Raw genomic sequence first — 12,652 nt, 5'->3', positions numbered from 1 at the left:
CTCGATGAAAAAATTTGTTGATAGCGCACAGGGAGCTTTGATCTTAAAAAACGTTACACCTTGAAAAAAAAATGGGAAAAAAAAGGAACTAAGGAAGACAAAATCTTACTTTGTACCTTTAGCTTGAACTTTTTCTCTTTTCTTCGATAACCGTAGCTCTCTAAGGAGTCACTATTATGGAATATGGAAAAACTTTACTTTATTTATGTTGATTCTGGTTCGTGTTCGGACCGGTTCATCATTGTTTACTCTTAGAGCATGCTTGTTTAATAAGCGTATTATATTAGAGACAATGTCTATGTCGATTGCTTTGTCTGTAACCAACTCATTTAAAGTATTATCTGCATGACTAAACAAATAAAATTTATAATGACGTTCGAAGCTGAAAAAGAGGTTTCGTCCGCATTGACAGGAAGAACATGAAATTGGTATGGTGGTTAACACGAAGCAGTAGGGTATAATCCGCACACTGATTTTGGATCCGGCAACAAAAGAAAACTGTCTTGATTTAACAGCGAGACTGTCTTTATTTGGTTGACCTAAAGTAATATGAACTGCTTGCCATCCTATTTACTCAGCTGGTTATACAGCTAATGACATTCCAGAGGCTATAGGGCTCATCCTGCTCGAGAGAAATGATGTCTATAGCTAAGCATCCGACGAAATGAGAGGACTAGAAATTTTTTAATTAAGCTACATCAACCTTTCGGAATTCCTGCAGAAGACAAAACGTTTCGGGTCAGTTAAATATAATTGTTCAAATCACCGTGAATATCGATTATTTTACCTCTGAGTTGTTCATGTCTAGCAATTCAGGATACTTTTGTGGATGCTTTCATTGACAGTTCGAAGAATTGTTTTCATTGAGAATAAAACACAAAGCGCGTGGCCCTTTTTATAAGTGAATTAGGAGATGAATGAGTTGGTCAAAGGTTCTTGAATCCCACAGTTGTTTACGAACTGAAGACTTATAAACATGCAATTATTTCTGTTGTAATGGCCTGCTTTGACGTCAGCTTAATGAAGCTTCAGTACTGACACTTCACTGACTTTAAGGACAACCGTACATTGCAAACCGAATCAAGCTGGATGATGTCGATTGATAACTAGAAGAAAGTCAGTCAATATTGACGAAGCTTTGTGATATAGAATCTGCATACTTGTTAAAAGCTTATAAGCACATCAGTTTTATTTCGTTGGTTGTTTGTTTCTTGAGCACGCCTTATGCTCAGATCGAGCCGCGCCACTGGATTATTTCGTAATCAAAGGAAACCAAAATTGCAGAAGGTGAATTAAAGTGGCACAATAAATCCCTTATTCTAAAGTTAAACATATAATTCGAGTGGTAATTTTGCTCGTACTTTTTCTCCCTTTCGCATACTTTATCTTAAAACATCGCATGAGGAACACATGTTGCACTGAAATAGAATTAATGGCAAATTATTAAAAGCTTATAATAAAAGATGATTTAAAATTAAATGTACGATTTAAGAGGAACGAAATTACACCTCTACATTCTTCAATAAAATTCCGCTGAGGCTAACGGATATTATCTCTTTTAATTCTTAAGAATGTTTGCCGAAGTTCTACAGAACAGGCTCGTTTTTTGTGAAACACGCATTATCTGAATTACCTGCGACATATGTATGAAATTCATCTACATTTTATTGGTGCAAGATATTTAATGTTGAATATGTTTTTTAAAGTAATGTTTTGTATGAGTAGACAAACACCGGATAGAAAACAATGAACCGAGAATGCATCAAGATTAAGGCGGGATACAATCAACTCAAGCAAAAACTCTCAAACTTGAAAAATTTAGCTAAATTTTACGAAATGCATGATTCTTACTTAATACCTTATTCATATTCATCCGGCTTTAGATTTAACTTTGTCACTTTTTCGTTTTGTTAATTGATCAACGGTTGTCAACGATTTAACACCTCTTCATTGAGCGTTTTGGTGGATATTTACCATAGTTATTTAGGGGAGAAAATTATATTTGAGGTGTATTTATTATAGAAACTTAAAGAATGAAGCCTCCAAGCATCAGTGGTTTCTTTTTAATGAAGCATTTTCTGCCTAAAAATTATATGCCTCGGGTTAAAAGTAAATGCAACCTCATATTAGTGTGTGCATTCTGACCGAGCCCATGTCAGTAAGTCGTAGCCCTGGCGAGTAAACTAAAACATTTACGATTGAATTATCAGTAGAAAAAATTAAAAACATTGCAAGAAGGAATTCAAAATCTTAAGCAGGTAAGCATTCCCAACTGTGAAAAAAATCATCGTGGCGAAGAGCTGGAGGAGGGGCCTCGGGAAATTGGAAAGTCCTCTCATCCTCATCATATCAAAACAGAGTACCAGCAAAACCGAGGCGTCGAGGTATTTTGCTGACCAAACTGCCCTCGACCTTTTTCCCTATACGCCCATGAGTCAATTTCTTTTACTTTGGTTTGAAGTCGGTTTTTGCTGATGCATAGCAGGCGAAACTATAACACACCCTCTGACAGAATGCAACAATGATTCAAATTATGAGGTTTTCAAATGCTTTATTCACTGATATCAGACGTGGAAAATTGCAAAAAGGACTCGGACACAATTATATCTCCTAGTTATTGGAAGCCGATTAATATATGATCGACTCCTGCTGCTAACTTCATCTAAATAACTCGTCAGAATATAAGTAATTTTCGTTCTACGTGTTTATACTGGACTATGCTAAGAATCGTCAACCTAAGGCTGAGGCGCAGGAACTTCCTCGATAAAGATCCGGGACACTGAATTCCAACCCGTGTTAGCGTCAGCGTTTCCCAAACCGGGACAATTGCCAACCCAGAATCCCACGCGCACCTTTCCTTTGTGGACGTTGTTACAGTGACCCTCAATATGGCGGACACGGTGAGGATTCTGCGCTGCCCCTCCTAGGTACACAACGCCGTCAATTGGTAGGGGACCTGAACATTCAGCACCGTTGAAAGTGAAATACCAGCGCTTACAGCAGGTGGTGCAGCTAGTTACTCTAAGTACTCCGGTCCAGTAGACATGCAGGACAGTGTCAGAAAAATTCTTGGTGAAAATGCACTCCTGTAGGTAAGAAAATAAAATTGAAGTAATTAATTTGTCAAAAGAGACTGAAGAGTGGTTGAAAGCAGATAAGAATTCTCTGCCGCTGACGCAGTTTGCACCTTTTAAGACCATGATCGATACTGATACCAAATAATGTGGTACGAATAATTAAATATAAGGACTTCCGTTTCTTTGAAAACTAATCTAACTTTGACTAGTTTTTACCTTGATAAGCCCTTGGTCCTTGCTGTCGTCCAAGTTGTTCCAGGCGCATTCTTTCCAGTTTTTAAAAGGCATAGTACTTGCCCGAATTATCCCACTTTCTCCAAGTTGCCCCTTTTGGCCAGTAGGACCCTGGATTCCAGGCTCTCCTTTATTACCTGGAGGTCCATGGCGTCCAGTTCTGCCTTGGCTTCCCCGATCCCCTTTGGCTCCGTCACGTCCATCTCGGCCGTCACGACCTGGTAACCCAGGGGACCCAGGCTTGCCGTGCATACCTGGTATTCCGGCGTTACAGCTCGAAGGACTTTGCTTTGAACATGAAACAACATTGATATGTTAAGAAAGCCAGGAAACAGAGACGGTCTCCGCGAGAACTAATACAAACAGTTTATAGCAGTAATGCAAGACTAAGTCTCGAGATTCCGACCTCAGACCTTCGGATCTCGCGGATTTTACAAACTGGGCTACAGAGGAATCGTCCAAAGATCAGATCATATATCAGGTTCATCTTTCAATGACTAACCACCTATTATTTTTAAATTTATCATAGGATATAAGTGAGACTTCACGCACCACAATTTCTTGTAATAATCGAGTTTATCAAACTCTAGTAGCGATTCCTTTCAGTATCATTTTTACTAGTAAGTGCTTTGTTTCATATCTGGCTTATCAAATCAGTGAGGGACGATCAGTTCCAAGCTGAAACATTCTCGAGCAAAGAAGGAAACTGCGTGAACTTTTTCATTTTTTTCAACACCTGCTGCACTCTTGATATGACGGTCTGTTGATGTCAGATGCACAGGATAACATTAAGGCCAAATTACATTTCTTAACTCTCCATCTCAAACCCTCGATCACGACAATTTTTTTTTCTGAAAGACATTCAGTTATCTAAGACTTTACCATGGGTTGATTGTCGATTTGTTTCCCGCTGGTGATTTCTGTGATAACGTGGAGTGTAGCCAGAAGTAACAGCAACAAAGTTGCTTTGAACATGGCGACCAGGTGGTTATGTATGCTAGATTTGAACTCAGCCCTGGTGATACAGGCTCTCTCCGGTTATATGCCTGTGGAAGAACAATGGTAGCATTATGTTGCCCAGTGAACCATCTCTTTAATTTTTTAGCATCTTGATCGATTTTCTTTGAGAGTCTTATTTGCCCCTATTTCAATTACTTTTTAAAATCTTTTGACATAATAAGAGCAGTTTCTTCTTCTCCGAAACGACACAAAAATAATTTTTTTTTATGTGATATCATTAACTGCATGAGCCTATTGTAATGACGATGTATCACTAAGAGCTTTTCCTCAAACGTTCTCTCTTGGATAAGCAGGAGCCCTAAAGCGAAGAATGGAAAGGAAGAAAGGTGTTTTAATTGAACATAAAAAGGAGAGTTACGTAAAAGAGAAAACAACCTACCTTACTTTTCGTGAATTTTATGTATTGCAAGGGTATCCTCTTCAGCGGGCGTACCGCAATGAGGTGATGAAGTCGTCTATACTTACTATTCGTGAATTTTATGTATTGCAAGTGTATCCTCTTCAGCGGGCGTACCACAATGAGGTGATGAAGTCGTCTATACTTACTATTCGTGAATTTTATGTATTGCAAGTGTATCCTCTTCAGCGGGCGTACCACAATGAGGTGATGAAGTCGTCTATACTTACTATTCGTGAATTTTATGCATTGCAAGTGTATCCTCTTCAGCGGGCGTACAACAATGAGGTGATGAAGTCGTCTATACTTGTTGTTCGTGAATTTTATGTATTGCAAGGGTATCCTCTTCAGCGGGCGTACCACAATTAGGTGATGAAGTCGTCTACAGCTATTTCAATTTACGTTGTCGGATCAACGCCTCAAGCCTAAAAGACAAGACCGAAGGGGAATATGGGATCTTAATGAATAATTATCAGCAAAATTAACAATGCCTCGTCCATATCTGTTCTTGTTGCTCTTTGTTAAGACGCGCAAGGCAATACTAATTGTATTTTCAGCCTCCATGTCCATCTCGCGCCGACAACCCCGAAAGCCTAAAATTGATTCTAATCTACCCATACCGCCTTTCGGTCTTGTCCCGTACCCTTGAAGCTTTGATCCGACAACGTAAATTGAAATAGCTGTATACCGAGCGTGATTTGTTCATCGCCCATCACTCTTTCCTTTTTGTATGATTTTTGCTGAAGCGTGGTTCGTCGGTTTCAATTTATTTATTCAAAATGCATGTGACAAGCATATTTCTGATGCAAGGGCTACATGAAAAATGTTTATCTTCAGCACAAGATATGAACATAAACAGATGTCGCTCCTAAATTTCGTATTTTGTGGGGAAAGATTTGCTTATGATTGATTTCTAACCAAGAGTTTGGCCATAACTCAAACTTGCAGTTGAAAGATGTAAATAGGAGCATTCACAACCACACGCTTTTGGAAGCGGCTAAGGCCATTATTCGTCCAATGTATAAGTTTAAAAACACACCAATCGCCGGCGGTGGACACTCCTGGCTACATCTTCACGCATTAAGGATGTTATGATACCATCAAAATATAAAAGGACCAATGCAATGACGTCAGTCTCGTACCACATTGATGTGGAGGGTAGATTTAACCTAAAGCTTAGTCAAACTTATCCATCTTGATAACTGTATTCGGGAAGCGCCGTTCAAGTGAATTATTCCTGCGGATTGAATGTGGACGGTTAGTCTTACCTGTTAAATTGCGTTCCCAAATATCTTAGGCATGATGTTAACAAGGTTTTGATGTAACAGACGCAGAAAGAAAGAAATCACAAAGACTCATCGAGACTAACAAAAAGATCTTGAGGAACCAAAGAGAACTATGAGCCAGCATAACATGACAGGTTCAAATTTCAAATTAACAAAGAAGACACCAACCAACGAGCCATTATCAGCAAAGTAAGTGGACGCAAAGGAAGCAAAACAAAAACAGACACAACATTCTCCATTTTCTTCCTTATTTTTATTTTATCAGCGAATAATGATTGTTACAAAGCAAACCCATATTTCAAAGAGCCTTTACTTTTATCAGTCCAAGCGTTTATATAAGAACGAATGTTCTGTTTCGCAATCTAAGCTTGTGCTTTCGGGATTTCTTCGACATAGATCCGCGACACTGATTGCCAGCCAGTGTAGGCATCGTAATCATTTCGGCTGTTTGACTGACAATTACCGACCCAGAACCCCACGCGCACCTTGCCTTTGTGGATGTTGTTACAGTGACCCTCAATATGGCGGACACGGTGAGGATCTTGAGACCCAGCAGCACCCAGGTACACAATGCCGTCAATAGGCAGGGGACCTAAACATTCAGCACCGTTGAAGGTGAAATACCAGCGTTTGCAGCAGGTGGTGCATCTATAGACCCGAAGGGTTCCAGTCCAAGAAACGAGAAGAGATGTGTCGGAGAAGTTCTTGGTAAACACACACTCCTGTGTAAAAGAGTGACCAGAAATTAAGAAAAGAATTACAATGAACCCAAGATAAATAAATAACTTAACATGGAATTTGTGCAATTTCATGAGGAACTTCTAAGCTTGGCTGTTTTGTTGGGATAAATTAATATTATTTGCAAAAAAATTAACAGAGGTATAGTATTCTTTAAAACATACTCTAACCTATTCTTTCGTCTTACTGTCATAACTATTTACCTTGATGAGGCCGTGGTCTTTGTTGTCATTCAAGTTGCTCCACGCACACTCTTTCCAGTTCTTAAAAGACATCATACCGGGAGTCACGAGGATTCCGTTTACCCCACTTTCTCCCCGCTGCCCCTTTAGGCCGGGAGGACCCTGTACTCCAGGTTCTCCTTTAACACCCGGAGTTCCCTTGGGGCCAGGAGGACCCTGTGGTCCAGTCTTCCCTAGGCTGCCCCGGTCGCCTTTAACTCCTTCGCGTCCATCACGGCCGTCACGACCAGGTGCCCCGGGGAGCTCGGGCTTTCCGTGCATACCAGAGGTATCCCCGCATAAAAGTATGGAGGATGTTGCTGGTTTGAAAATGAAACATTAATGAAAAGTTAGGATTAAGAGACGTCCCTTGGCGCAGTCGGACTTGTACTAAGCGGTCACCAACGGGGAATGGCGAAGTGACCACTGAATACAGGTTGACCGCTAAATAAAGGTTCCACAGAATACGAGTACTGTTAAAAAAGAAAAAAACACCATTTTATGTCATAATTGACCACTCAATGTAAAAAAAAAAAACGCTCAGAAAGACTACTTACATTGATTTCGGGAGACAAATATGAACGCTTTCGGGATTATGAAAACCAGCAGCTTAATACAGGGTGATCGCTTAATACGGTGTCGAGAACAAGTTTGAAGGTTTAAGCTCCCCTTTTTTTCTATCGCTCTTAGGCGTTTCAAAAGATTGTGAAATCTTTTCCGAGAAATATAAAAACCCGCGTTTTTATATTTTTTTCTTTTCACGGTATTTTGTAGAATATATACCTGTGCTACAATCTAAATAGACATCTAGAGAAAACAAATATTTTCATCTTTTAAGCCCTTGATGTCTATTTCCTGTTACTAGAGTAAATATTGTAACTTTATGATTTTACCTAACGAACATTTTTGGATGTTTCTGAGCAACGAAGACTGTTTTCAGCCTTTTTAGCCTGAAAAGGCTATCGCGAGCTTGTTACACTAACATCTTCTTTTTCCATTTTCGACTCAACGAGTTCACAAAGGTTTCATGGATATTTTACAGACATGGATCTAAAGTTTCACATTTTCTTTTATCCTTAAAAAATTAGTTATTGGTTTTCCCTCTTTCGTAAAGGAAAAAATCCTGACTTAATCCGAGAACTTTATCAGAGAAATTAAACAAATAAACTTGCCACTTTGGAGCTTGATGCTTGCGTGGATTTGTCGCCCGCAGCGAGACAGAAAACCAAAGAGGAAACCGCAAACAAAGAAATCCAGGAAGTTGCTGTTTTCACCACCATTTTTTGTCCATAACCTTTTTGAAAATAAACAAACAATCAATTGCTCGGTAGATTTAGGAAATGTTTACTAGCTAAATTAACAGACCGGTAGTCCACAAATAAAATTAGAGGTAAAAACAGAAAACGATAGCTCATGCCGGCTGTTAAAGAAATGAAGCAATGAAGTGCTATTCGCATGATACAAAGTCGAAGGTACCCATAAACGTCAAGAAAGCTTCCTTCAGAGAGAAGATAATTCAAATATAAGCAAAGATATTAATATTTTTTGCATGTTTCACCTGTATTTTTTAAATTGTTTTGTAATTTCCTTTGGCGCGTAGAGGTTTCAACTGTATTGTTACATCTACAATGTCATTTCAAGCCGAAGAAGTTTCACATTTGGATCAGCATTTTACTTAAGCGTGCCACAGCTTGTTCATGAAATCCCTCCCAGTAATAAATGATTTTGTGATCTTGAGAAATTCAAGAAAAAAATGGAGTTCTTACTTATCCTGTCATGTAAAACGCTTTTCTTAACTTTTAAGCTTCCATCGAGAAATTCAAGGGCGATAACTATGAAGAGGGTCTTTAAGGACGATCAAAGCGGCCTTACTTGTTTCTTAACCATTCAAAAATTTTGATAATCCAAGAGCCACTATTCTAAAGAAGCAGTTTAAGTCGGTGAAGTTTATCATATATAAGCCATAGATTACTAAACTAAATTTAAGAGGCCAGGGAGAAAACTTCTTCCGATCATTCTTTTGAGGATATGATGTTCGTGCAAAATGTATCAAAATGATATCTGAAGAAAAGGTAGTTTCAAACGTCTATAGTCACCTTTGAACACAGCTTTGTTGCTTGCAGTTTTATTCCGAGTGCTAGCGCTAGGTCATACAATAAAATGGATTTACCTTTTTGTCTGTCCTCAGAATCTTCTAGGATATTAGCTAAATGGAAAGAAACAAGAGAAACTTTAGATTTCTTTTACAACAGGCAAATAAGAAAATCAAAATCGGTGGGAGCTGTCGCTTACATCTTAACATAAGAGTTTTTGGTCTTGTCGCTATTCACTGACTCAAATGGAATGAGCCTGGATAAAACGAGACAGTAAATGAAAGATCAAAAAATTACTTTCAGATGAAGACAATCATTCATAAAAGGAAAATTATTGGCCAGACCAGTTTGTTTGTCTCTTATCTGTCCAATAAAATTAATTGTACAGTTGGACCCAAGCAAAACGCTTAAGTGTCGTTAAGCCTGATGACTTAATTGAAATTTGAATGCATGGAACAGATTGCCGGAAAATCTTTGTGTTCCGTCGGTTTTTAAGTGCGCATTTTTTCAATGAAGTGTTCTTCCAAACCTAGATTAATTGAACTGGGATGTTATACTCTTACCTGAACCAGCAAAAATAAGTCGAATCATAATACAGCTCGGATGTAACGCGCGTCGTCATTAGTTGAAAGAGCATGCTCTATCAGAGTATAAAATATAGAGCTGAACTAAAGCTGTCTGCCAAATTATACTATTCCGACCATTTCCTGAACTTCTTTCTTGCGTTATTTCGTTCATTGAGAGTGAAATTTCCGAACAAGCGAGCCGGAAAATAGCATCAGAAGAACGAAACAAAAGTTTGTAAAAATGCTGAGAGCGGTAATTTACGTTATTATGACGTGAGCAGAAACGAAAATCTCCAAAGAGAAAACGAAATGGAGAGTCTGAGTTTTGAAGGTTTTCAGGCTTTACTACCGCGGCAAATATGATTCAAATTCAGTCCGCATCAAGCTCTTCTCTAATTTCAAAGTTTATCGGCATTCTGTTTTATTAAAATTTCATTTGTCGAGTGCTTCAGACCAATTATGAGAAAACCTCACCTCTAACGCTCGCTCATTGGTAATATTTACTAAGTTATGAAGGCTAGAGGACAACTGTTTAGTTTTGAGGTACACGAAAGAAGTGTAGGGAGAAACACGAGATGTAGTCGAGTCCTTTCTTATATATGCGGTATTGACCAGGCGTGAGGTCAAGATGGCTTGATATTAGCCTCGCTCATTTTTTATTTTATTTTATTTTTTTTGTGTGGAACTCGCCCCGTCTCGGTCCATGAGAACTCAATAAGTGGAATTATAAAGGACATTGTCAACTTTTCGTCTTACTCACCGAAGCCTAAGCTTTGAGCGCGTTGCTCGGAAAATCAAACAAGGAAATTCTGGTCTTTATCCATATAATGATAATATTTCATACTACCCGGCCGGCAAATAACATATCTGAAATTGTACAAAAGCAAGAGATGTAATATACGACTCATCATGTAACGGAGAATGCTCGCTGTTAGCGGGCCGACTCATAAAATACTGTTTGCACTGACGATTGCTTAAGCAACAGAACGCACTTAATATCGCTTTACCGACGTAATATCCCACGCGGGATGTTGGGAGAACACTAAATAAGTTTGTTTGCTCCCAAGATCTCATCAGAAATTCTCCCTACTGTTTGCCATAAAATTCTTATGATGTAAGCTCGGAGAATTTGTTACTGGATCTACCAATGATCCCCTAAATTATTTTTCTTTATTCTTATCACTTGTGTACTTGATGTTGTAAGGATATTGTGAGGAGAAATTCTGCTTGGTCATTCATGGGAGTGAAAGGGTTAAACTAATCGAGTGTTCTCCCAACATCCCACACTTGAGAAAACCGTTTAAACCTGACGTACCCAACATTGACCTGACAAAGCTTTCCTTTTCCGTGGAATCCTCCTTCCTTTTGAGAACCTGGAAACATATAGGACATTTAAGAGAAGATTCGAGCTGAAAACGGTCCAAACTTTGCCAAGAATGTTGAAGAATGTGAAACCATAATCAAATGTATTAAAGTTCACAAGACAACCAGGTGCACAATCAGGCATGATTTGATGCTACTCTGGTATACTGATTGAGTGGATGGTTTTATTCCATAAATCTTTAAACCGGAGTAGCATTAAACCATGCCATAATCAAATGCCTTAATTTTGCTGGAGAAAAAATAATCTGCACTTAATATGTCTTTTTTTTAATTTCTTTGTAATAAATTATCCAGGTGGAATATATAAACCCTACCACTTTTACTGGGTACTAAAAATAAAAAAAAGTAAATGTTGAACACTTTTCTCCGTCAGAAAACTATGTTTTAAAAATAAATTGATGGAATTTCCATGACCATTAAGTCATGGCAGTCACCTGGCTAGCTTTAGCAAAGAAAAGAAGAGGTCTGTAAATTAGTATTTCTATCCAGCGCTGGATCCATTTTGAAATCACTAGTGATTCTTGTAATCTAGTTGGCTCTCTGCAATAGAATCTTCTCACCAATCGCAATGTTGTTGCCTCAAATCGCATCTTTATCCCAGGAGAGGAAAAAGGTGCGATAAATTTAAACAACGAATCAGATATTGCAAGGGTTGTTTTGAGTGATCAGTCAAATTGCAAGGGTATGAAGGGTGAAAGGAAGGGCGAAGGGGGGTGGGTGGGTAACATGGTTTTCAAGGGGAACGGAGGAGGGATCAGTCTCTGCTAACAGAGTATTAAAGGGGACTATAGAAAATTGACTGCCTGAGAGCGTGGTTGTTCAGTGCGTAGCGTTATCCACCCTTCGAACAACCGGGGCCTGTAGAATACTACAGAGCCTTTGGGGGGATCCGGTAAATTTTCTTGTGACTCAACCAAAAGTTTTCCACCAAAATTTTTATTTAAACGAGATTCTAGGCGCGGAAAAGACTTGCCAGTACAATACTTTCTGCAGAAAATTGCGAAAACATCAGTTTGAACTCTGCTGATATGGATTTCGAATATTTTTCCTTTAATCGTCCCTTAGAACAGACAGAATGCCTAACGATAAACTTGCGACTTAATTTTATAGCTTTTTAAGCAGTTTTGTCTTTTGCAGTTTTTTTAGTCCACAAGTCTCGTGTCACTAAAATAGAATTTCTTGCGACTGCGTATTTCTTAGTACAAACTCTTAACGCTTAGAGCAATTAATTTCTCGTGTAAATCCTTGAGTTATTTCGGCTTTCATTTGGTTTTCCTTTTTCTTGAAAGTTGGTACATAATTGCCACAGAAACATCCTGCTGATGTAAATCAGTGAGTGACACAACTCACGTCTTGTCAATAAATGGTGGGAATTCACCAATTCTGCTTGAGAGGCTGGTCTCTCTCAAAGGACCGAAGGGAGATGGTTGTGCCTTTATCTTTTGACACAAATCAGAGTTATGCGAGTAACCAATGGTTATGGAAGGATGTGACTGAAAGGAGATATGAAGAATGGAGAATGGGAAGTGAAGAACGAGAAATGGAAAATGGGAAATGGAGAATGGGAAATGGAGGATGGGCAACGGGAAATGGAGAATAGGCAATGGAAAATGGAGAACGGGAAATGGGAAATGGAG

The 12,652-nt window shown here is 38.8% G+C and overlaps 2 protein-coding genes across 9 annotated transcripts; both read right to left on the bottom strand.

Annotated features, from left to right (window-relative positions):
• Positions 1–2,534: 2,534 nt before the first annotated feature.
• Positions 2,535–5,391, bottom strand: LOC113667987 (collagen triple helix repeat-containing protein 1-like). Of its 5 annotated transcripts, none has more exons than XM_089202256.1 (5): positions 4,711–5,391; positions 4,333–4,629; positions 4,194–4,298; positions 3,294–3,599; positions 2,535–3,086 (listed from the first exon to the last, which is right to left on the bottom strand). In XM_089202256.1, the coding sequence occupies exons 2-5, from the start codon at positions 4,378–4,380 to the stop codon at positions 2,736–2,738; spliced, it is 810 nt and encodes a 269-aa protein (XP_089058382.1). In that variant the 5' UTR covers positions 4,381–4,629; positions 4,711–5,391; the 3' UTR covers positions 2,535–2,735. The 5 variants fall into 5 exon arrangements, with proteins under 5 accessions (XP_089058382.1, XP_089058386.1, XP_089058381.1 ...); XM_089202260.1 differs by having other exon boundaries at positions 4,333–4,357; XM_089202255.1 differs by having other exon boundaries at positions 4,333–5,391.
• An 857-nt stretch (positions 5,392–6,248) lies between these two features.
• Positions 6,249–9,793, bottom strand: LOC113667997 (collagen triple helix repeat-containing protein 1). 4 transcript variants are annotated; one of them, XM_027183876.2, is made up of 5 exons: positions 9,630–9,793; positions 9,144–9,179; positions 8,146–8,267; positions 6,956–7,293; positions 6,249–6,736 (listed from the first exon to the last, which is right to left on the bottom strand). In XM_027183876.2, the coding sequence occupies exons 4-5, from the start codon at positions 7,253–7,255 to the stop codon at positions 6,377–6,379; spliced, it is 660 nt and encodes a 219-aa protein (XP_027039677.2). In that variant the 5' UTR covers positions 7,256–7,293; positions 8,146–8,267; positions 9,144–9,179; positions 9,630–9,793; the 3' UTR covers positions 6,249–6,376. The 4 variants fall into 4 exon arrangements, with proteins under 4 accessions (XP_027039677.2, XP_089058380.1, XP_027039678.2 ...); XM_089202254.1 differs by having other exon boundaries at positions 9,070–9,179; positions 9,630–9,765; XM_027183877.2 differs by lacking the exon at positions 9,630–9,793 and adding an exon at positions 9,266–9,523.
• Between the last annotated feature and the right edge of the window lie 2,859 nt (positions 9,794–12,652).

This window comes from Pocillopora damicornis, chromosome 3 (genome assembly GCF_964200805.1).
Source record: "Pocillopora damicornis chromosome 3, jaPocDami1.2, whole genome shotgun sequence".
In the NCBI taxonomy this organism is placed as follows: domain Eukaryota; kingdom Metazoa; phylum Cnidaria; class Anthozoa; order Scleractinia; family Pocilloporidae; genus Pocillopora; species Pocillopora damicornis.
Note: the sequence above shows the minus strand (reverse complement) of the source record. Positions and strands in the feature narration are given on the sequence as shown.